At 33.0% G+C, this 27,093-nt stretch overlaps 1 protein-coding gene across 8 annotated transcripts in view; it reads right to left on the bottom strand.

Moving 5' to 3' along the window:
- SATB1 (SATB homeobox 1) overlaps positions 1–27,093 on the bottom strand; it is a 114,577-nt gene that overhangs the window by 42,020 nt on the left and 45,464 nt on the right. For all 8 annotated transcript variants that reach the window (XM_087892582.1, XM_034402157.3, XM_087892583.1 and 5 more), the window contains 3 exons: positions 19,840–19,951; positions 14,248–14,696; positions 5,628–5,840 (listed from right to left, as the gene is read on the bottom strand). In XM_087892582.1, the coding sequence (XP_087748708.1) occupies positions 5,628–5,840; positions 14,248–14,696; positions 19,840–19,951 (774 nt within the window). The remainder of the gene's footprint in view (positions 1–5,627; positions 5,841–14,247; positions 14,697–19,839; positions 19,952–27,093) is intronic.

Raw genomic sequence — 27,093 nt, 5'->3', positions numbered from 1 at the left:
TAAGTGAACTTCCCTATTTCATCTTTAAAAAGAGAGGTCCCCTGAAGATGAAAATTGCCTTAGTTATCAGACATCCTTTTATTCTGTGTTGTACCCCAGCATAAGAATGCACTCATGGAAATCCTCTTTGGCTGCCATGTTCAACACATAGAGAGAATAAACAAAGATGCCTCTCTTTTGTCACACTTCTGTAATTCATTTTAGGGTTTTATTAACTTCAAATTTTTAATTTAAAAAATTCTAAGTAGATTCTGGTAGAAATGATCAAATAGAATGTTTCATTTAAGTGGTTTCTCCCTCCCTACAGGGTTAAGAAGAATTATTTTTATGGCAAATGAAATAAATAGATGCTTGTAAATAAATAAATATATTTTTAAAAAACCTAATAAATGCCTGTACATTTTCCCAACTTTCTTTGTAAAATTTTTCTTAAACAAGATGGAGGAATATTTATTGGCATTTTTATCATAGATAATCTCTCAAAGCATTCAGACTTTATAGGCAATTTCAAGGTAAGGTAAATTAATTTCAGTCAACGTTTAAAGGTTAGTGAACCCATTTGAGAGTTCAACTTTTTTTTCATAACTATAACCTAAAACCTAAATCTGTTCTCCACCCAAGTCCTAAAATTATATAAGCAAAACCGAATTAGACAAATAAGTCAAAAATACTATATTTATTCATCAAATACATTTATCGAGGCATATGATCCAAAACTATATATTTGTCTGATAAAGTATGTGAATCTGTTGGATTATCACTTAATTTGATGGAGAAAATAGATTCAAATGTTTCAATCAATGGGATAATAATCAGGTATTAGTATGAGAGTATTTAAAAAAGAGAATTCTGGATGTTATGAAAGTCTGAAACTTTACAATGCAAATTTGTGGGTATGTTTCATGGTTCAAACAAAGGAGATTTCTGATAACATTTAAGAAAAAGTTGTTGATGCTCACCATGCTGGAAAACATTACAAAACTATTTCCAAAGACTTTGGACTCTACCAGTCCATTGCTGGACAAATTGTGTAAAATAGAGTCCATTCATCACCATTGTTACCCAGGAGTGGTTAACCAACAAAGATCAAATCAAGAGCAAGATACATAATAATCTAGGAGATATCAAGGGATCCCAGGATAATGTCTAAGGGACCAAAAGCCTCTCTTGATTTGGTGAATGTCTATGACATCATCATCCAGAAAACACTGAACAATAATGGTTGCATGACAAAGTTACAAGAAAGCTACCAGTGCGACATTGCTGCTCATCTACAATTTGCAAAAGACCATATTGACAAAACAAAAGGTATTGGAAGAATTTTCTGTAACTAGAGAAGAGCAAATTGTTGGCTCAAATGAAAAGTGTTATATAATTAACCCATCTATAAAATATGGTACTGGCCGTATCATGGTTTGAATCTGCTTTGCTGACTTTGAAGCAGGATAATTTACCATTATTGATGAATTCTGGTTTTCTGGGGAGAAATGGCAGACTTAAGATGGATTTTCATTTTGCAGAAATGCTAATTATGGTTAAGAACAAGGAGCCAACAAGTAGATTGACTGCTTTTACCCTCTCTGAAGAAAGAGAGAATGGGAGATTGCCTAAGTTGCACTTCATATATTTGCTCCATTCCCATTTTCATGGGAAAGAAACATTATTTTTGATATTGGAAGTAATCAATTTATAATGGTTATTATTGTGGAATAACAAGGACGGTGAGTCAGCAGTGTGAGCTATGTTGTATGTTATGAACACCTTGTTCTCAGAAGAACCTGTTATACCAGAAGATGTTAGAAAAAAGAGTTGGAATTTTTTTAAATCTGATATGATTATGGAAAACGATATGAACAAAAATTATCACAAAATATACAAATAAAATAAAATGAGGCTCCAAAATTAAGAAGGAAATAAAAATATCAATTCAAGACAGCAGTTGGTATAATTTCTTCCTTCTGTAGGTTACATTCAAATGGATTATAGACATGTTTGTTGTGAGTAAAAAGAAGGAATGCTGATCAATAGACATTGGAAATGTTTATTTGAAGTTATTGTTGTCTGAGGGGGGCACAACAATTATTATACACACAAATATGTTAAACTGGATCACTTTCCTCAATAAATAAAACATCACCTTTTTTACTCATTAATTTAATTGGGCTTTCTTTATCTAGTTTTAAGATTTGGGTGGACAACACATCATATTTTAGATCATATTTATCTAGAAATATTGAAAATTGAAAAAGGTTCAATATTCATTGCATGTCTAACTTTGAGGAGACATTAGAGTAATTCTAATTCATTCATGGATTATTTCTGATGAGGTATATGTTCAACATAACCCTCTCACAGTTCGTTATATTCCAACTGAAACTTTCAATACTGCCTATTTATTAAATAAAATCTGTTATAGATTGATTGATTGATTGTTTATTATTAAATTTATATCCCTCTTCTTTTGTACAACTGCAGGACTACTTGCACTGGTCCAATGTGGTTCACTTTATAATTTACAATAGAACATCTAATTACAGTATAATTTTTTTCCCAGCTAGAATGGTCAACTGGTCACAGTTCCATATTTTATACAGATTTACTTATACTTTTTAAAAATACTATGTTCAATGTTTAATTTTATCATAGTTTTATGGATTTTTTTTCAGTAAAACTTTCTAGTTTTAGGATAATCTGGAATACATTTTAGTGTTCCAATGTATTAAGAAATAATGTAAAAAATGAATAAACTCTTAGACCCCATGTTGTTCTAAATTATTGATTAGAAAAAATGGGAGCATTGCAGGAATATGTGCTAGATTATTCTAAATCACCAAAGGCATTTTTTGTTGTTTGCAAGATTAAGGTAAAAGTTTTCCTGTCCAGTTGTGTCTGACTCTAGGACACAGTACTCATTTCCACTTTTTGGCCAAGGGTGCCAGTGGTGTCCAAAGACATATTCCATGGCAAGCATGGCTATATGCCAATGGTGCATGGAACCTTCCCACCGAAGTGGTACCTATTAATCTACTCTCATTTGCATGCTTTCAAAATGTTAGGTGAGCAGGAGGAGCAGGGAATGGGAGTTCGCCCCATTGCATGGTGTTTAAATGTCAAACCCAGGCTGTCAGCTTTCCAGCTGACAAGCTTAGTATATTTAACTACTGAGCCATCATTCCCCCTTTGCAAGATGACAGAACATATTTTTGAAATGTGCTAAAGTAACATAGGTTATATCTTATAAAAAATATAACGTACATATGAATATGAACAGAGTCCTTCTCTGCTATTTATTAAATAAGTTCAACTTTTTATTTTAGTTTAAACCTGAGGAAAAAAATGTTGCTACCTAAGAATTGCATTAAATTTAAATAAGTCAGCCCCTTGAAGCAGCATAACTATTTTTTCAGACATCTAAATAGCTGCAAATTTTAGGCTGCTTTAATGAAAAGTAGTGAAGTGTTGCACTGAAGCGAGGTCAAAATTCTGCTTCTAATTAACATTTGAACCATTTTATAAGATTAATAAACACATAAGTATCAACATTATTAAAATTTTAATGTCTAAACAGTATTTTACTGGACAGGTGTGTGTGTGTGTGTGTGTGTGTACATATGGATTTATAAACAAAAATAAATATATACATATATACATATACCTATATACCTATATACCTATATACCTATATACCTATATACCTATATACCTACATACACACACGCAAACACACACACACACACACACACACACACACACACAGACATACACACACACCTGCACCTAAACTATCTATCTACTTAGATACATAACTATTTTGATCACTTATACTTATTTTCATGAAAACTTTTGACTGATTATAATAGAGATTGCTTTGATTATAAGAATATTAGTGGATAAAGACTCATACATCTCTATAGAAAAAAATGTATAAACATTTAACAAAACATTAGGGGATGGTTGATGTATGTTGATAAACCTTGCTTCAAAAAAACTTTTTTTCCTCCCCCCCCCAAAAAAATCTGTTTCTTGTTTAGCAGAGTAACACGAATATCTTTCCCTTCTTTCTTAACATTTTCTCCTGACCCATTAAGAATAGCATGGATGATTAGTTTGCTGTGCTCTAGTGAGCACTACATTATATACTGCTAATTAACCTTTCAGAGGCTATGGTTTTTCTCCATAATTTCTATTGAAAGAATCAGTCATCATTTAGTTTACTTTATAAACCTAATCCTCACCAAATAGTGAGGTTATAAAATTAAGATTACTAAAACTGAGTGTTAAAACAGTGAAGAATGAATGATAAAATTAAGATCAAAAATATGTGGTGCACATTCACTGGTTTTCATGTATCATTATCAATATACAAGACATTGCAAATAAGTCAAAAGTCATAAATGTTCATATTTTTCTCAGGTATGTGCATACAGACATATGTGCATACACATACACTCTTTATAAATGCATTCTTTTAAGTACTGTTTTAGTTTAGGAACAAAATTACTTTTAAATCCTTGTTTAGCTCTTAATCTTATACTGTGCATTTAAATTCATGAAGTATTTCATTTCAAGGAAAACAGACTACTTTTCAAGCCTGTTCTGCAAATGCACAAGAGTTATAATAAGTGCACATACTTTCCAAATAGCTTTTTATTGGGACAGAGTTTACTACTCCATTATTACTGTGGCGCCTAGAAACACAGTTATATTTACATAGTAGTAGTTCCATTAACTGCTCTCTCCATGGTGGTTTTCTCAAGAATGGAAGGCGCTATTTTATATTTTGCTATTCCAAATATGTCATTAAAAGATGACATAAAAAAGACAATAGTTTATAAAAAGCACATTTTGATTGTTAAAGTCTAAACCATCAGTCAAAAGCTAAAGCTATACTAAATGGTCTCCAAAAGTCTTTTATCTTCTAAATATGAAGGTCAGTTCTTATCTTTGTAACAAGAAACAGGAAATGTGCATCCAAAAAATATCCTAGATATTTCAATACAACATTCTTTTAGCCAGATTTATAGAAAAATACTAAAGCAATTAGATTTAATTATGGTAAAATGGATGATTTCCAGGTATTAAAAGATATATCATTGGCATATTTTTGTTGAAAATACAATTTATTTACTGTAAACTGTTCTGTTGAGCCTTAATCTCTTATTCACATGTAAGTGAGTTCATTAAGAAACTGTAAGGCATTTAATGATTAAACTAAACATAAGTGTTGCCAGTTCTCCAACACAAGATACATATAGCATCACACTTAAACTAACAGCATCAATACTCACTAAAATTAGTATTTAAAGTATTGAAATGAAATGAGTAAATTGTTCAATTCAACTGACAATTTCTTTAAAATGTCTGCTCCAGTTTGATATGGTTTTTAAAAAGGACACTAGTAAACTATACTGTTACATAGACAGCAGTTCTGATGTTATTAAAATAATAAATTAAAATTCATTACATTATCTGTATGTAATACAGATATTATATTATCTGTGAAAAAATATTGTGACGCTTGCCTTAGGTACAAATATATATATTTGTACTGTATGTATGTATGTATGTATGTATGTATGTATGTATGTATGTATAAAAAGATATGAAAAATGTAGAAAATAGTTTACTTGTGAAGGTCGGCTGGGTGGTGTGCTTATAAGAGGTGTCGGGCCCATAGCAGAAGCTGCATTCAAGCTTCTTTCTCTTTCATCCTGGTATATTCGATCTCTTTCTGCTTCAGGCAGCTGCAAGAAATTCTGCATTGCCCGAAGGTTTACTAATAAAGATTGCGAAGCAGTCTTGGGGTCTTCTTCTTTTCGCAGGATTTCTGAGAGCAAGCCCTGCAGAATAAATATGTATATATTTATATACAAGTACACTCAAATGGCTATATAGAGCAAAGTATAGATGCCATAAAATCACAGTTGTCTTTGTTACCAACTTCAGAAAATGCACACACATAAAAACAGTAATTCTGAATAGGAACTTACTACTGACAATTTAGGTAGCCTAGAAGAAAACCGGAGCTGTATTCTTAATTTGTTATTAAGCATAAGTTTTATGTATAAAACAAACCAACTGTGCTTAATTAGTCTGTTTTACTGACTTTTTATTTAATATAAAATTTCATATTTGGTATTTGTGGGTATACTCATTTATTTATTTAAACATGAAAAATGGTAGAATAATATTATATAAGTTTCAATTCATAGTTGATTCTCCTAAGAATTCTTTTTCTATTTATGATTATCCAAAGTTGAGGTTTACCAACTTATGACTAACAATATTTTCCAACTGAAGCATTTTAGGCAAAAAAATGCTAAGTTCAAAGTCAATTGTTTCAGCAACAGTGGAATAAGTGTTTCAATTTCAAAATGTTAAGAATTCAAGACATTTTGCACTTTACTACCAATAACCTCAGATAATCAAGGAAATAGCTTCTTAATATCCAACATTCTTACATTCTTTTTAGGAAACACCCTCAAAAGCTTTACTTTGTAATTATGGAATACTGGAGCAATTTATATTTTACCCTGTGATAGTTAATTACTTCACAGAATTAAATTTATTTATTTTCAAATTTAGAACCTACTTCATCACTAGATACTAAAGATCAAGATTTTTGCCACTGTTATTAAGTCTTCCTCTGAGACAAATTGAATTTACTTTTTATTAAAGGACAGAAGCTTTAGACAATATACAAGCGTATACACTTTCTTATCTTTCATGCTATAGGTTATATACATGGTATTACTATCATCTTTGTAAAAAAACCAAACAATTTTGATTTCTGCCACTTTCACCATCAAAGTCTGTGGTAATTATCATGGCAAGCATACATATGGACCATTGAAGTTGATTATTTAGTAAAGTAAAAGCAAAAATAAATATATTGATCTGAAAAGTTTTGAGTATCCTAAAACTATATTATGCTGTGAAAGTTTAATGGAAAAATTTTTTATTTGATACAAAGTATCTACAAAATAGCAGGATATATTTCCTTTGAAAATGAAAAGAGGATCTCTTTTCACAACTGTTTCCAGGATTGATAAATCTAAGCCTATGAGGAGCTTAACCTACCTTTTTTGCTTAAAAATTAAATCAAATTAACTAAATCAAATCAGAGATTGTATCTAATCATTCCAACATTTTTAAAGACACTGATTTTAAAGCAACTCTGTTGCTCATTATTGCCACCAGTCTTTCCATGCCCTAGAAAAATCAGCTTATCCCAGTTTATTTTAGAATTTGACACTAAAATTAAATACACAACTCTAACTTACTTGCATCTTAACTAATGAACACAGATCGACATTTTCCAAATGTTCATATGTGATAAAGGATTGTATTTATTATGCCTATTATTTTCCCAAAATAGTGACCATTCAAAGTTAAAATGGCACTGAAACAAGTGACTTTCGACTGATTTAGCACTTATATCATTGTAACATCCCCATGGTCACGTTAATAAAATAAAACCAGCATGTATTTACTGTCATCTGGGTCATGTAATTACCATTTATGAACTTCACCATCAGTTTCCAACAAGCAAAGTTAACGGGAAGTCAGATTTGCTTAACAACCACAATTCACTTGCAACTGCAGTGATTTTCTTAACAAATGTGGCAAAATTGGATATGATTCACTTTTTAACTGCCTTGCTTAACAACAAAAATTCTCAACCCAACTATGGTCATAACCTGAGAACTATCTGTACAAATTTCTGCTAGCTCTCTATATCCCAAATTATATGCTTTAAATCTTTGGAAGAAGTTTGTGGGTTTGGAAGAACAAGGATTGCATTTAACTAGTGGGAAATCCTGTCCTTATTTTTTCCTCTTCTATATCCTGCTAGATATTTTATTGAATCACTGTGCAACTATGTGCAATCACATAGTTTGTTTCATGATTCTACACTTCCAAATCTTACTTTCTATAATCCAAGCCAGATTCTTTATGTCCATTGTATATTTCAAAAATGTTAGACACTAGACACTATTAAATTTGTCCATTTGTATTAAAATATCTATGCATAAGTCAGAATTAAATCCATCTTCATAGAAAGTGTTCCTCTGTTCAGATAGTCAAATGTAATTTGTATCTTAATTTATGTTATTACTCAATGTTTGTTCAGATTTACAATCATTTGTGTTTACTTGCTGCAATACGATTAGGTTTTTAAACCTAACTTATCAGAAAACATGATGCACTTGTAGGCTGTATATCTGGCTCACACTAGTGAGAAACATATTTTCTGCATAACAGCCCTTTCTAAGCTATTTTCAGACAGACCAATATAATCTTAATACATTTTATTTAGATAGTAATTTGAAGTTTAAAGTTTACCTTACTTTGTCTACTGCTTATCTCAATGAATTTCACACCTGAACACTATATTGCTTTTGTTTTATATTTTTGATTACAATTGCACTAATGTGTTTAAACTTTTGCTTTTGTGTGAAATAAAGAAATATTTAATTATATTTACTTATTTTCCCTTGCAGTTATTCATCATAAACACATTATAAAAATTAATTAATTTTTTTTTTACAAATAATTTATCAGCTTCATGGAATTTCAAAGCTCTCCAAAGAAAACTATGATCTGATGAAACTTTCCCTCACCCCCAAATACCAATATGATTAACATCACTGTATGCTATCTGCATTGCAGTGGATTGAAATCTCATATCCAGGTGGAACATTATTTTCAAACTCCACCCGCATATCTGGAGTCCTGCCAAGGAACATATAAGCAGACACATTTATCTTTGTCACTTATTAGCAAGAGGAGAGCTGTCATGATAGTGTAATAGCACCTTTTTACCTTTTATTCAAACAGTAATATGGGTAGTGAGTTTTTCTTAAATTACACTATGAAGAATTATATGAACACAGTAGCAATTTCTGTTATACTTAAGCAGGCAAATTTTCCTCTACCACGTAATTTGCAGAACTCAAATTCAATAAAATATTACAAGATGGTCCATTACTGTTATCATTTTTGAATAATCCATCTTCATCCTTCATTTTACTGGAAAATAAACAGTGTACCAAATGTGAAATGAAAAAAAGAAGGAAGAAAGAAATGAACACCAAACTTGGTAACCTGGATAGGACTTTGCTATGGTTTTAAATTCATTTTTCACTTTTTTTTTTTTGCTTTAATTTAATATGCCCCCCTTCTTCGGAGACTCAGGGCGGCTTACAATGTGTTACAATAGCCTTCATACTTTTGTATATTTATAAAAGTCAGCTTATTGCCCCCACAATCTCGGTCCTCATTTCACCTACCCTTGAAAGGATGGAAGGCTGAGTCAACCTTGAACCTGGTGAGATTTGAACTTGCAGTAATTGCAAGGAGCAGATGTTAATAACAGTGCTTTAGTCCACTGTACTACAGGTTCTTATTTTATCCATAATGGCCTTTTCCTCAAATATGAAAAGGTCATTATATAACAAGTGGGACAGACATTAAGAAACACAGGGAGCTAAATTCAATTATTGTCATAATTTTGATCTGGGTTCATTATCTATCACTGATAATGTAATGAAAAATATTTGTATTTTTAGAATACACCTGCCTGTATATTACATCTAAAATCTCTAGTATAATAGTAACAGGTAGTTCTCATTTAGCAAATGCCTGGTTAGTGACTGTCACAGTTACAATAGTGATGAAAAAGTAATTTTACAACCAATCACTGCATTCATGCGCTTTGCAGTTCTGTAAAGCAAAGTAAAGCTGAAATATGATCATAAGCACAATCACAGTTTTATTTAGCAACTTCTTTACTTTAATTGTGATTGCTAAACAAAGATTACCCATATAGCAATTAAATCATTCAGTATAACCTTATGATATTGTTTGTATCAGCAAAGGAACTTGAACCTATCTCACTAATAATCACTCTAGGCAAGATGAGAGGCAAATAAATCTAAGAAGTAAATAAAATAAAAATGGAAACGGTTAATTTTAATTACAGGTACTTAAGTTACAATCATTTGTTTAGTGAATGTTGAACGTTACAATGGCACTGAAAAAAGTGACTTACGACTGTTTTTCACACTTACAACCATTGCATGATCAAAATTGTATGACCATGATCACATGATCAAAATTTGGATGCTTGGCAAACTGGTATGTATTAATGACGGTTGCAATGTCCCAGGATCATGTGATCACTTTTGCATCCTTCTGACAAGCAAAGTCAATGGGGAAGCCAGATTCATTTAATAACCCGTGGTACTAATTTAAAAAATGTAATGATTCACTTAATAACTGTGGCAAGAAAGCTCATAAAATGGGGTAAAACTCACTTAACACCTATTTTGCTTCACAACAGAAATTTTGGGCTTAATTACTAGGGCCTGGTGGCTCAGCAGATTGATAGCATTATGATTAACACCAGCTGTCTGCAATTACTGTAAGTTCGAATCTCACCAGGCTCAAGGTTGACTCAGCCTTCCATCCTTTCTAAGGTAGGTAAATTGAGGGCCCAGTTTGTGGGGGCAATAAGCTGACTTTGTATAAATATACAAAAGTATGAAGGCTATTGCTTAACGCATTGTAAGCTGCCCTGAGTCCCCGGAGAAGGGCGGCATATAAATCAAATTTAAAAAAAAAAAATTGGGCTCGTAAATCCAAAACTGTATATTGTTAAAATCAAACTGCAGTCTTCATTTGTTATTAATTTTTTTTACTAGCAAAATGGCTGCAACAATTATGGCTGCAAACCTATCCATACTTATTGATAAATAAATTAAATGTGAAAATTATTCCAATATTTCAGTGAAAAAAAGTCACAGAACCAAGAGCAATCACAAATATTTTCAATGTATTCTTTTAGAATGGTCAGAATGATTGAAGAGTCACATTCAATTTTTCAGTTTAAAAGCTTAAATTGCTGGATTTTGCTAATAAAATCTGAATTATAAAAATCAAGCAACTGTTTGTGTTTGTTTTATTTATTCATGAATCAAAATTATATAGCTGCCCATCTCATTGAAGGCAACTCTGGATGGCATACAATAATAAATAACAAAATAAAAACAGGAATTACAAATATTAAAAAATAGTAATAAATACTCAAAAATCCAAAATATAAACAAAGTAAAGAGAGAATTAAAAAATGACCTCCTCAACCATGGAGCCATCTGTCCAAGTATCCAGTTCCATGTTAGCCTTAAGCCTGGTCACACAATCATATCTTGAGATCTTTCAGAATATTCAAAGTGATTGGGCCAACCTAATTTCAGGGGGAAGGATGTTCCATAAGGCAGGCATTGCAACAGAAAAAGCACATTTCCTGGGAACTACCAAATGTAAATTCTTGACCAATGATACAAAGCATAGCAGGCCTTCTCTGATAAAGCATGCTGATGTAAGTGGTAAGAGGTGGTTCTTCAGATAGCTTGGTCCATAAAGGGCTTTACAGTTAAAACCAGGACACTGAATTGGACACAGAAGAAAATTAGCACCAGTTCAGCTCACAGAGCAGAAATGTAACAGTGCAGAGAAGATCAACAAAGATGATTAGGGGACTGCAGACTAACACATATGATGACATAAAGCTGGATCAGAGGACCCAAACCAAAACCACACAGTCTTGCCGGGGTTCAATTGAAGCTTGTTTTCTATTCAGACCCTCACAACTTCCAGTTACTGGATAAGACGGTCATGGTATTACTTAATTCATCAGAGTTAGAGATAACTCTTGGATATTATCAACATAATCTCACGTTCTGGTGACAGATGCACTTACCCAGTTGCCTCATCTTAAAAAGAAAAGGAGAAATCACTGAACCTTGTGGCATGCCATGTAGAAGGGCCAAGAACAGGACCTCTCCTCCCCAATCATCATCAATTTGAATCAACCCAAAGAAGGAAGCGAAGCAGTAGAATATCATGCCCGAAAGATACCATGGTCAATGTTGTCAAAAGTCACAAAATGTCATGAAGAGCAAAGATCGATGCATTACCCCTATTCTATCCATACCAAAGGTCATCCAAAAGCATAAGCAATGATTTTTCTATCCCATATCAAGGTCTGAATCCTGACTGAAAAGTTTCCTGATAATCTTTTTTCTCCATGGCCCGCTGAACCTGTTGCACTACCACCTTCTCTACTATCTCCCCCAAAATGGAAAGTGAGATATTAGAAAAAAATTGTCCAGAACATTGGGATCCAGTAATGCCTTCTTTAGGTGGGGATGGCCTTTAATGGTATAAGAACAATGCCTCATTCAAAAATGGAATTAACCACTGCAATGATCTTTCCCAGGTGGTTTAACAAGCCAGGGGGGTCATGGATCTAACAAGTAGATGGCTATGCACATAGTTTTTGAAGACCCTGTCAACTTCCCAGGTCAAAGAGTTCAAACCATTCCAAGATAACTGGGCAAAACTCTTTCCTATACATTTCCTCCGGACTGTGACAAGGTCAGAATATAACTGGGAATGAATCCAAGCAACTTTATCTGATATATACATGACAACTCCAACTATTGTCTTAAGAAGCTTGATTAATTTTATAACGAAAAAAAATCTTTTTACGTTATGCAAGATAAAATTTAAAGGATGGAGGTAGTTCAAATAACAATAGTTATTTGGAGATTTTGAAGCTTTGAAATGCTAGTAATGCAGTAGATTAAGAAATTATTATGAAAGTATTCAACACGCATCTGGCATTTTGATTGTTAAAAACTTAAGAGATATGAACTTCTGACTTTATTCATAATGAAGAATTGTTATACAATTAACAAGTATATAATAATTATAATACAATTATAGAAGGGTTTATGGTCTCATTTCTTTACTAGACATTCATTCGTTCATTCATTCATTCAATTTCTTAACCATCCATCTCCCTCAGAGAGGGATTTTTGCCTATATTCTGGACAACTCAAAGGTGTGAGCTGAGTGAGAACGAATGACTCAATTTTATCCAGTCAGATAGTATATTAACTCACAGTTTCTAGACCAGCACCTTAGGCACAATTTACACTCATACAGCTATCATTTTTTTAAAGTATTAAATTTATTTAATAATTACTGAAGCAATATTTTAGAAGGATATTTATCAAAGTGGAATTTTTATATTATTGAATTTGCTTTTGTTTGGTTTTACAATACCAGGTCTCTTTTAGAAATAAAATTGAGATAAAAACATTGAAATAAAAGGTTTGCATATATATTAATCTCTGTGAAAAAACCCAGTTTGAAAGAGTCTGTGGAACAGCATCTACACAAATAATAATTGTATATAACTATAAAACATACAATTGGATTATAGTAGTGTATTTAATTAATGTGTAAAATCTGAAGAACTTTTCAAAACATACTGGTAACATCTAATTTCAATTTTATGTCATTGATACCTAAATATATATGCCTGGTACCCATTTATAATACTTCAAAAATAATTGAAGAATCAAACTTTAGAGCTTGGATTAATTCTGTATCTATTTTGGGTTAATTCCTTTTGTTACCCTTGAATGGTTTTATCTTCTGTTTGTGCAGGTATCAAAAAATGATAGGACCTTATTGCAGGCTATGAAGTAACCTAATGATATTTGCTATTTAATTTTGGCTAATTCATTTGCTTGAGATAATTGCACAGTAATAGTCTGAAATGTAATGCTTAGGGTTGAAGGTTGCAATCTGCAGCATCTATTGTTGAGTGTATTGATGCAATTGAAGAAACAGCACAACTATTTCCTGCCACATAATTCTTTTTCCAGAATTATGTGATTCACTTTCCTCTGCTCGTTAGGTATCAAAGGTAGCAACAGTTGCTTCTGCATAAGTAATATTAAAATATTGTTCAATATTTCAGCTTGCAAATATTGCTTCTATGTGTCCACAGCATGCACAAAGTGTAATTAATTTAGAGAGAAGTGAATTGAGCCAATAATGTGGATAATTCTTAATTACTGTAGCTTTATAATTGTTCTAGATAAATAAATCCATACTTGCACCATTAAAAGGATAAATGTGCAAGGTTTAATAGTATGGGGATAAAGGGCAACTATATCAAACAGGTTGTTAAAAATCTTAGCAAAAGATTTGCTGTCTCCCCAAATAATTGCCATTAAAAAAGAGAGATAAAGAAAAGAGAAAGATGAAAAAAGAGAGAAAAAATTTAAAATTTCTTAGCATAAGTAAGGGTATTTAGAATCACAGCCTAAACGTGATTAAGTTAACTCCAGTTCTATATAAATTATAGACATTAAAAAAAAGGCTAACCTGAGTTCTGTTAAATGCCACACGTGCAAAAACTGCCTGTGAGATTCCTGCTCGTTTTAATTCATCACGCACCCACTGGTAGATTTCGGAAGACACCTCTGTATTAGTTGAGACCTGTTGTTCCAACGGCTTGTTAATGGATCTGCTGACAGGAGGGGGATGGTTCAAGTACTGTTGATTTAAGGACTGTTGGGCTAGAAGTCTGTTCACTGCATACTGCTGGTTTAGCAACTGGGCCATTACCAATTGTTGGTTTACCAATTGAGGACTAATGGGGGTAAGTCCAGGGTGCATGTTTGGAAGTGGGGTCCGAACAGATGGTTGACTGCTATGAGAAAGCTGAACGGGGGATGGTGGCTGTTCAGCAGTGTTCCCTGGGACTGGCTGGTGACCAAAGTTGACGTGGTTGGCACCTTGTTGTGATAGTTCAGAAAGGCTGTCCATTTCAGCTAAGAAGGAGAAAACAGAGTATAAATATTTGGTCCAAGAAAATAAATGAATATATATAAAAAAGAATAGCTGAATTTGGATCATTGCTCTCTTATTCTCAGCATTCAGTTTAAGAGATGTTAATCAAATGATATGTAGGGATGTGCAAATCTTTGTTTCTTCAATATCTTCTTTCTGAACATACATCTGGATACAAACCTTCAGCTTCAGAGCAGATTTGTTGCACCTTTAAAAAGCAGATTCAGATGCAAGCAAAGAGCTTTTTCAAGTGATTTTTCACAAGCTTTACATTATTTTCTCAGAAGATCCCACTATATAAGAATACTTTTATACATTTTGTATCCAGATTTTTTTATGTAAATATAAATGATGGTTTTAATTGGCTTATATATATATAATTGGCATATATATATATATATATATATATATATATATATATATATATACTGTATATCCATTTTTTCACATACCCATTATTTTTATTTTTTAAATTCATTTCAGCTAATATATGTATATGTGTATGTATATGTATACACACACACACACACACACACACACACACAGAGGCAGTCCTTGACTTAGAATAATTCATTTAGTTACATCAGCAGTGAAAAAGTGACAGATGACTGTTTTTCACACTTAATGACAAGTTTCAGCATTCCCATGGCCACATGATTAAAATTCAGATGCTTGGCAACTGATTCGTATATATGGCAGTTGCAGGGTCCTATGCTCACCTTTTGCGATCTTCTGACAAGCCAAGTCAATGGGGAAACCAGGTTCATTTAACAACTGTGTTACTAACTTAAAAACTGCAGTGATTGACTTATCAACTGTGTCAAGAAAGGCCCTGGACTTAATTTCACTAAACAACTGTCTTGCTTAGCAACAGAAATCTTGGGCTCAATTGTAGTTGTAAGTTGAGGACTACCTTTCAATATATATATTTGATTAAAAGAACATAGGAACTTTTTCAACTTTATCAGGATCCTGAATAATATACTTAATATAGTTATAACAACAAGACAATATTATATTTACCTGAAGGAAGGCAACCCCTCAAAGCACTTTTCAGTAAGTATATTTGTAGACAGAGCGGGGGGAGAAATTAATTTTCCCAAGGGGCCACATGAGAAACTGAGACTGTTGTGGAGGGCCGCCACTACCTCCCCCCCGCAGCCATTGCTCCCCCAGCCGCCGTCACCGCAGACCTGACAGGGACAGTCAAAGGGCTGGATGTGGCCCGCGGGCCATAAAATGCCCAAGTCTGAGATACCGACTCTATTTAAAGAAGTAAATACTGTTGAAAAGGATAGAGAAGAACCAAAATTCCTATGGGTTATATATATTTATTATTATAATTTTGATTTATAAGACTACCACAAATAAAAAACTAATTGTAACAGCACACAAATAAAACCATTCAATACCTAAAAATAATAAAATAACAAAAGGAGCTTTATATAGTAAGGAAAACTCTTTTATAACTACATCGAACAATTCATATCAATTAGGCACAACCTACCTTAAGGGGTGGGGGGAGGCAAGTTTTTAAGGATAATCTAAAATCTTGAAAGCCAGAGAGATATTATTCCAGACATCAGTTATAGGATTATAGGTAAAGTGCACTTTCTAAGATCCATCCAAAGGTATTGTTTAATAGATGGAAAATGAAATGTATGTATTCGGTCAGAAGTATGGGGCACACAGAAATCTATTTATTTATATGGTAACTATATCACAGAGGTGAAATAATGTGAGAGAGGTAGTCCTTCAGGTAGCTTAATTCTGCACCAAAATGTTTTTATAGATTATAATGAGATTAGAGCACTTTTAATGTCACCAAAAGCTCACTGAAAACTAATGTAGCAGGGGTGTTACATGGATGAACCAGCTGCAGCTTCTCTCTAGTTTTCAAGGCAGCCTCTGCACACTGCAATAGTCCATACATTAAGTGACTAAAGCAAGAGTGACCATGAGAAGGGACTTTGGATCTGAAAAAGTGTGCAATTGGTGCACTCTTGCACCTTTACAGATATTTGCCTTCTAAATACAGAGGACAAATTGACTAGCTATGTTTCAAGTATTAGTTGAAGTGTTAAAAGTAATCAGACAAACAGCAAAGATGAACCCTAATCCATCCATATTGCTTTTGATTATCTTATTTATTTATTTATTTATTTATTTATTTATTTATTTATTTATTTATTTATTTATTTATTTATTGGTTTGATTTATATGCTGCCCTTCTCCGGAGACTCAGGGCGGCTTACAATGCATTAAGCAATAGCCTTCATACTTTTGTATATACCTGCTTAGTAGGGCTTTCGGCCCCCACAAGCAGTGTTCTTTTTTATACAAAGTCAGTTTATTGCCCCCACAATCCGGGTCCTCATTTTACCTACCTCGAAAGGATGGAAGGCTGAGTCAACCTTGAGCCTGGTGAGATTTGAATTTGCAGTAATTGCAGGCAGCTGGTGCTACTTAACAGCACTTTAGTCTGCTGTGCCACCAAGGCTCTAATTCTCTGAAGCAACCAAATTGATGAAGCTGGTTGCAGATGGATGGCTGCCTTTAGAGACCATAACTTAAAAGGAAACATTATAATCCTGTTGTTTGTCCAGGAGCCTTTAATTCTTTTTTATAGTACAGTAGCTGAAAAGGTTTATATTTCTTAACAACAATACAGAAGCTGTTTTCCTTGCTTTGGGGGATTTTTTATTTCTGAGCCTAAAACAAGTAAAATACTTTTCATTAGAATAATTGAAAAAAATTTCTTTTGAAAAATAAAGAAGTGAACTAGCATAAAACTGAAAATGAAGACAGAATTCCTAAAATATTTTGGTCACACATCAAACCATTTCAGTGTATCAATTTATAGATTAATTTTAGACATTCATCTAAATAATTTTGTTTTTAATATTATATAATATATATACATCATTTTTAGTCCCTGCAAGTTTCATAGTTACAGAAAGATGTGGTGTAAGTTTGGAGGTAAAAACTCCTATGAGCATTAAGCTGTTACATATCTTGAACATCCAGTACTGGCAGCCACTTTTGTTTATATGAGAGGCTGAACTGCATTAGAGTGTTAATACTGGGTGCTTAATGCTTCAAAATTGGCCATTTACTGTATTATATTTTGCAAGCATTTATTCATAGCCCCAGATCTGGTGAAGAAAGGCAGGAGAAATGATGCAGCCACTTATAATTCTAAAAAGATTTCTAATGTTGCATTATTCAGCTTATCATTCAAAATGGTCTCCACAAAAATAAACAAACAAAAAAGTGTCTTAAAGGAGTACCATATACCTGTTTGTCTGTCTGTCTTATACAGTATTGCTCTAGGGGCTCCGGTGGTTAGGATACTGAGTCAGAAGACCATTGAGAATTTGACAACTCGACAGTCCTAAACCTGAGAGTGCAAGGGATTTGGTGTAATGAACTGCCATTAGTTTGTCCCAGCTCCTGCTCATCTAGCAGTTTGAAAGCATGCAAATGTACGTAGATAAATAGTACCACTTTGGTGTGAAAATAATAGGAACACGACAGGAGCCCCCTTGGGTGTACCCTGGGCAACAGTGATGTCACCAGCTAATCCTTTCAATCTGGAAGTGCCTTGGTAGGCACTTCCTACACGAATGTAGTAGTACTCTAATACAGTATTACTCTTTAGCTACAACACACATGCGGAAAGATTATATTTTCATACAAGCAAGCCATTACTTTATTTCTCAGTCTTCAAATATGAACATGCATAACTTCACCTGCAATCTGTTCCATTTTCCTTCTTAGGCCAGTAGCTTTTCTGTTCTGTAATTTGTTACCTTCTGTACCTGTTGAATCTCTCTGGTGAAAATGCTGCCTAAATTTTCAAATGTTAAAATCGTATAATAAAAGATACCCATTTTGCTAAGTTGCTATCCAGGCCTTACCTGATTGGAATTAGTAAGTCATGTAAGTTTTTCTGCCTTGTCAAGAATTAAAATATTGTGGACTATTAATATTAGTGGATTATTCATATTTGTATTAGTATTTCATAGAATATCTTATAATATTTTTGAATTAGATTACATTATGTCTTCACCTATAATATTGCTGATGGAATTAAATAAATCTCATGTTTTTAATCTCAATTCAGAGAAACCAAAATCTTATATGCAACTAACAATTGTGTGCAACATTTCTATCATAAGTATCAAATATAGGCTAGTATATCTTCTATAGGTTGCATCACTAATTTCACTTCTATTTATTTACTCTGTGTGTGTGTGTGTATGTTTGTGTGTGAAAAGTTTGAAAAACAAAGTTTCTAATATTTGAATGTTTGAAGATGGACTCAATGCAAATTTTGTTAATTTTATAGTATATTCATTAAAATAAATAAGAGATATGCAAATCAATGTTTTATCTAATTCAGGTTATATCCATTCCCATTTGCAGTTGCAAATGGTTTAGTTTACTTTATTGAACTGTAATGACATGGAATTTTATACAAAGATCAGCAGAAAAATCTTACATGCTGCCTTATTGCCAATGTTATCTCCTTTGCTGTCTGAGATAGACATGTAACAAACAAGGAAGTAATATAGTAGTGATTTAGGACATATTGTAACACTTGTTATAGTTGAAATACTTTTGAAAATATTTTCAATAACTATTGCAAATATTACACACCATTATTACTAAGAAATGTCATATAAGAGCCATAGGCTATATTCCATAGGCAAAATAAGTTAAATATCTTTTTCAAACTATGGAAAGGATAGGACATATTAGTGACCTGATTATAATTATGACTGATTTTGAAACTAAATATTTGTGCAGGTAGCCCTTCCTTCCTTCCTTCCTTCCTTCCTTCCTTCCTTCCTTCCTTCCTTCCTTTTTCTTTTTTCCTTCTTTCTTTCTTTTCCTTTCTTTCTCTCTCTCTCTACCCTTCCTTCCTTCCTTCCTTCCTTCCTTCTTTCTTTCTCTTTTTCTCATTCTATTTTGCAAAATATTGTCAAATATTTGCTGTATCAAACATCATTATCAGATCTATAAAAATTTAGCCCATTTATACTATCCAAACAAAGCTTAAAATATATTCAGTCATAAGCATGTAGACAATACCACTTGAACTTTGATCGCTTCGCTTACCCATCATATCTTTTGCCTTCTTGAAATGTTTATACCATCTCCCAAATTCCTGACATTTTGCTGCTGAGACATTTGCATAGTAAGTGCTGTTCACAATGGAAGATATCATACTCTAAAAAAGAAGAGAAAGAGCAATTATATTATTATAATGTTTAATAGAAGATATTTTAATTATTTTATTAGTAACATTCCCAGTTACAAGACAATATACAATTTTATTTTGTTATGATTTAAAACATTTATTGGCAAATCTTGTAGTATATTCAGCAGCCATTGCATTACATTTAAATATTATTTTAGTATCACATTTTGTTCTACACAATTATATACAGATGTAAAAAAACCAAAAATATTAACAATGATGCAAAAATATTATGTAAAGTTTATGTTTTGGTATACCTAAAATTTATATTTGAAACTATAATTCTATGAACTTAAGGGGACTAACAAAATGTTTCAAAATGGGAGAGTACCATACAGCATTGTTCATATATTGTTCTTCATGAAGGTCATTCGCTCAAAAAGTCATAATGAATGAACAACTAGTCTTACCTGTACTGAAATAATTTTCAAAAATGCATTTCACTATTTTCAATGCATAACTAGATCATCTCTAGAAATATTTCTAAAAATCTATTTCCAGGAGCAAAAAATACACCATATGCTCCTCCTTTCTCACTAGTTTATTCTGAATTTATACAGCACATATATACATACATACATTCTTTCATGCAGCCAAGAAAAATGTACACTTAAATATTTACATTAATTGGTATTAATCAATTATCCACTGCTAAGAGAAAGGAAGCAATTCAGCTACTCTTTTTATATTACTTTTGACCTGGAACTTCAACACTGGATTGTGTACACTTAACAGTAGCATGAACCTGTTCTTCTGTCTCTTCATTTAGGTGAAAAGGCATTCCAATCATAATCATTGCAATAATCAGGGGCATCTGAGCCAAAATTTATATTGTTTGCATTGCCATATGTCTTTCTGAAGTTATTAAAATGAAGGATAATACAATAACAAAGTATGAATATTATTTATGGTGAAGTAGTGGTCCAGGGTAAGTTATTTTAGAAGTCCAAACTTGAAGAGCTTAGATTAGAGCATTAAGGGAATGAACTTCTGCAATACTTTCAAAACTATTAAGCATCACATTGTCATCAGTCATGTGCTATCTATGATCTTATTACAAATACAAGTTTAAAAGATTACTGTAAGATCCTTACAAGGAATTATTGTGCTCATTCTGTTTCATATATGCATACATTATCTTCCAAAATTATCACTGATTAATTCTTAAAACTCTCCCACATCTTTAATGATTTTTACAGCTTGATTTTAGAAACAAAAATGTTTGCTATATTCTCTTCAGTTTCAAAATATAGATTAATTTGAAGGTACTCAGTTTTACAAAAGCTTAGGCATTTTCAGTTGCTTTTTAATTTTGCTATAGATGTTAGCAGTTTGTAAAAATCAATAAACCTAAGAAACTAATTATAATATGGTATGATGTCAGAAGTAGATGTTTCTATGATTTGATAACAGCTTTTGCTATTTTTTGACACATAACTCAGAAAAGATATTTTAAAAACCCACAGAACCCTGTCTCATTTACTGGAAGTTTACTTGAGTTCATGTGACTCACCATCTAAAAGTACCCACATGTATACACACCCAGTAGCTGTAGTTCTTTTTGTGATTGTCTGATGAAGATTTGATCTGAAATGGTGCCACCTTTGCAAAAGCCCTACTACACTGGGATGATACCATCTGCCACAATCTCAGCTTTCTTTTGCAGCCAAATGCATTATTTATAATTATCTCTTCCATAACTGTATGGCAATAGGGATTGAATTTTTTTTCTAAAGTTCATTTTTGGTTCATCTGGACAAAAATTTATTCAATATCTGAAGTTATGTAATTGCATATAATGAGAATAGTGGCATCCAAGTAATTTTGCATACATTTTCTAATTTAAAGAAAATATATTCTCAGCAATCTACTTATATTTATTTACTTAGTTTAGATAACTTTTTTTAATATTTAATTTATTCTTCAGCAATGAATGCAACATTTTAGGTTGCATTCAGAATAGGTTCATAATAACCTGAAATATAGATTCTCTGATCACAAATGGCTGTGTCTGAAAGTGCATTGTTGTATTTTTGAGAAACAAAAAAGAGCAACATTAATCAGGTCAGTTCAATTATCTAAGCTAAAACTGTTCATGCTTTACTGCCAACTCAACCAGCCACTACAAAATCTATTATCTGTGATTGCTCAGCTTCAGGTCAAAAATCCATTTATCCTCCACTGTAACCAAATATCCTCTATCCTCTTTAACAATATCTTAAGCTTTAGTCATACACATCTTTGATAAAAATTATGAACAACTTCGATTAAAATAGACATTTCACTGCTTATGAAAGTGTGCCAAATAATATAACAGGAAATTTCAAAAACAGATGTTCTCTGAAATAACCTAATGAACAAAGATATTAGGCTATATCCCTCATATGTTCAAAGTATCATGTACAAAACTTTAACAGGTCTTTTTAATTTTTTTAAAGAAGAAAAATAAATAGATATTTTTCTTTGCATATTGAAAGCATTCAAGCTAGATCAGTAGATGGGGCAAGAGTTACAACAACTTATTTACACAATTATCTAAATATGATTAAACAGCTGATGAACAAATATTAAACTAGAAAATGTATAGTCATTTCAGCTTAATATAATCCTCTTTTAGTAAACAGCCAAGACAATTTTTCTCTACTAGAACAGTTCTGACATCTCATAAGCCTAAGGGTGAATAACAAGAGATTGTTTTTGATAGTTATAAATATTCAAAAGAGATGCAGACCATCTGCTTTCATATTACAGGTAAAGCAAGATTGAAATTGCGACTGCTCGAGAAAAAACAATTCTTTTAACAAAGTCTTCCTCACCTCAAAATCTATAAAAACAGACATCAAAATATGTTTATACGGGGTAAGGTGGAGTATGCAAGATGCAACATTCCTTTTACAGACACAGCTTGTTGTAGTTTCTCTTATGTTCCATCTGTGTATTGTACTGCATTTTTAGTGGTTAAAATCTTTTTCAAAATATGAACCATAATATAGTAAATGGATTATAAATGTAAATGAACCAGCTTAGGTATTTTTCTTACCCTGGAAAAATTATTTGAAATGGATTTTATTATTTCAGTTTGTACTGTATCCTGCCTTCTACCCAGAAAGTTTCCATTAATTGGTTCTTGGTAAAAAAAAAAAAAAGCAAACAAAATTATTTTGTGTTTTGTGACAAAATTCTTTTGTCATGCTACAAGCTTGCACACAAATAACAATCTACTTGTTATAAAACCCATGTCTTTGTTTTCTGATAGGGATTTATTTATACATTAATATCATTCTTTTATGAGAGAACATTATGCTTTTTAAAGAGACAAAGTAAACAATACCTGCCAACTTTACCAAGTAGACCAGATTCAAAACTCAACCAGATGAGCTACTTCAATTTTATTATAAAGTTACATTAACAGAATATTGCAAGTTGGAAAATATAATTCTCCTGTCTCCCGAACACACTGAGAAACTAGGAAAGGTGTCTTTGGAATCTTTTGCCCTGTCCATTGTACAGCTGTGAGCTATGCTTATCTATAATTCCCTAAGCAGCATTTGTTGGCCCATTCCACTAGACTTTTTCCCAGATTCCATGACACCATTTTCCCCTTCAGATTCATTGCCTCAATCCTGAGTTCATCATGGAAACTGAGTTTGGACAATGAGAACAAAATGTAGCTGTGTCATTCCCCTCTTCTGCTGGTAACTCCCCAAATTACACAAGAGTTGTCTCTCCATCAGGAACCTTTTTGCCCCTGGCCTTCATATTCTGAATTGCATAGCTATTATTATGGTGTGTGTGTGTATATGTGTGTATGAGGGAGGGGGAAGGAGTGGGAGAGAGAGAGGGAGAAGGAAAGCATACATTGTATTGTCTTAGATGAGACACTATCTCAAAATTATTATGATGTGTGTGTGAGAGAGAGGGGGGAGGGGAGAGAATATACATTGAATTGTCTTTGGTGAGATATTATCTCAAAAATTGTTTTGGAAGCCCGGAAGGTTTGTAAAAATCAAAGCAATTTGATGAGGGGTGAAAGATTGAATGTTTTGCCAAACCTCTAAATTCTTATAGTCTGTATGAACTTGTAGAGGATGGATTGCTCCTTCCAGCAGGCATCTCCATCATCGAATAACATTTCTTACTACCAACAACTCTTTATTGAAAATATCAAAGTTCCTTTCAGTTGGGAGGAGCATTCCCATGTAAAAGACCCACAATAGCAATAACAATAGCAGTAGCAATAGCACTTAGATTTAGATACCACTTTATAATGCTTTACAGCCCTCTCTAAGTGGTTTACAGAGTCAGCATATTGCCCCTACAACCTGGTTCCTCATTTTACTCACCTCTGAAAGAGAGAAGGTTGAGTCAACCTTGAGCTGGTCAGGATCAAACTCCTGCAGTGGGCAGAGTTAGCCTGCAATACTACATTCTAACCACTGTGCTCAATACAATGGTAAATATGTTCCCTGTCTTCTGTGCTAGAGCAACCCTATCAACATATTGAAAACATCTGTATGTACCACAAAGGGATAGGATGGGTCAGGGTCAGAAACAAAGTGGTGTTTTAATCCTTGAAATGCTGTTTGTTCTTGGATTAATCACAACAATTGCTGATCCTTTCTTAGGAGCTGGCAGTTTTAGATGGTCAGCAAAATTAGGAATGAATTTCCTATAGAAATTAGCAAAACCCAGAAAATATTGCATATCTTTCATAACACCAGAGGTGGAATAGGAACATGACTGTACTTTTGCTGATTCAGTTACAAAGTCAGCCCTGCTCTTAATGGCTGTCAATCACCTCGACTAACATTAGGTTTTCTAGAGCTTAAATTTTCTAGAGCTTTAGCTTCTGTATTATTTCTATACCTATGGAATTACTGATTGTCCTTAAGTCTACAAGAGAAGAAAGTCCCACCACCTGCTGGAATCTAAAGCAACAATAACAGGATTGATTAAATATGCTTGCCTGCTGTCAACAGTTGTCCTTAAATTGTCCTTAAATGGTGGAAGCCCCTGCTCCCCTTCGGAGCTTCTTAGAAATGGATCAGTAAAGTTTTGCCAGTGTGCTACTTTGAAGTAAGGTGAGGACTTAATGGCTATATGATCTGTTGATTTACAATCTTGTTGCTATATCTGATGCTAGTACTTTTACCAAACATTATTAGGCTCCACAGTAAAAGCATAGCTTTGATACTTTGTTCTTTGCTTCTCTAAAGAGAGGGATCTGGATTGCAGGGATTCTCCCACTTGGATATTGAGGAGGCCAGAGGAGTGGCTTGGGGGAACATAGGCTTTAAGTTATTTTCCCCTTACCATTCCCTCCTTCCTTAACTCTCCCAGTTAGGTGTCTATTATTACAAAACATTGATAAAGCTCCTCCAGAATATTTTGAGTGCCTTGCCTCTCTTAGCTTCTCAGACAGCGTTTCTCTGAATTGATCAATTGGTTGCTTAATGACCATTCAAAGTTACAACATATTTGGAAAGAATTACTTATAATCTGAAGTTATGACTATTGTGGTCATGGTCACATGAATATATTTCAGTAATTTAACAATCGGATTGCATTTATGATCAACTGCAGCATAATCCCATTTTGCAACATATCTGCTGTTTGCTGACAAAAACTACCCATTTGATAAAATGTTGCACATATGACTACAGTGTTTGCTTAATGACTGTGATGACTCAATTAACAACTGTTGTTGAAATGGTTGTAAAATCAAATCTGGCTCTGTGGTGCCTCACTTATGACTGCAATGGTTTATGACCAACATTTCAGTCCCATACGTCAAGAATTACCTGTAAAGGCTAACTCATTCTATCCTACATTGCAGGCAAATAATTTAAAGTCTGAAATATATGACCTTATTCTGTTTGGACTTCCGGATCACTTGACTAGCATCAATTCTCTATATGGGATGCCCAAGGTATCATTTGAATTTATGTATGAAGTCCTAATAGTTGTCCAGCATCAGATTGTTCTCCTCAACGAATGGAATTGTCCACTTAGCTGCTGCTTCCTTCACACTTTGGTGTGATCAGTAGAAAGTCCTCTGGCCTGCCTCCCATATAATTTCACACTAAATGGTGATCATCCTGATTTATCCTGGTTCACTCTGAACTTCACTCCATGGGGCAAGCTCCCATACAAATTCAGGATCATTGTCTGAGCCACTTTTTGTTGTGCCCCAGCTGTTGCTTTAGTTATATCATGGCATTCTGCAAATGGTCTCAGGTCTTTCCTACATACCATTAAAATATGTTACATTCTGAGTAAAATATAAAAATTGCTACCCATTATTCCTTATGGGTAATTTTCAGATTTCAAAATGTTAACAGTAACATTTTAAAGTTATCATATTAATATCTTATCAGTATAAAGGAGTATCTAATTTTATAATTCTCAATTGAAGTCACACTTGCTGAACAACCTGTCAAACTTCTAGTTCCTTTTCTCTCCCATTTACAAAAATGAACTCTGAATAGCTTTTAATGCCTGTATATTTTAATTCACTAAAATAAGGCTCATGACAATGCTGTTTCTGATATATATAATATACACAATATTAAAGAGCCACCAGAATTACAGTTGTTATGTTCAGGCAACCCAATCTCTATTTTACAAAGTGAGCTGTGATCTAGCTTCATATATATATTCCCATTGACATTTATTTTCTTTCATTGGAATAGGAAACAGATCAGGAAACCATAATTAATTATAGTTTCCTTTATGTCCAAATTGGAAACAATGGCCAAATTCATTTATAACATCAAGCCAGAATATTTTATTCCAGAATTTATTTACCAGGTCACAGTGACATCGTTTAGACTTCTCATTCAGCTGTAAAAGGTAGCTAGACTCTTATTTTTTTGACAATTATTAGTGACAATTTCAAACATTATGAAAAGCATCAGAAACTTCAACAACCTCTTATTCAATGGCCATTCAAATTTACAAGTGATAAAACAAGTGGTAGTTATGATGGATCCTTGCTTTTATTACTATTGTAGTATCCCCAGCTTGTGATGACACTACGGGGTCCCAGGGTCATGTAATTATGATTTGTGACCTTCCCTCTCTTTCAAAAAGCAAAGTCACAGAAGAAGCCA

Source organism: Pantherophis guttatus, chromosome 4 (assembly GCF_059756535.1).
Source record: "Pantherophis guttatus breed Tessera chromosome 4, ASM5975653v1, whole genome shotgun sequence".
Taxonomy (NCBI): domain Eukaryota; kingdom Metazoa; phylum Chordata; class Lepidosauria; order Squamata; family Colubridae; genus Pantherophis; species Pantherophis guttatus.
The sequence above is the reverse complement of the archived record's forward strand: the minus strand, read 5'-3'. Positions and strand labels throughout refer to the sequence as shown.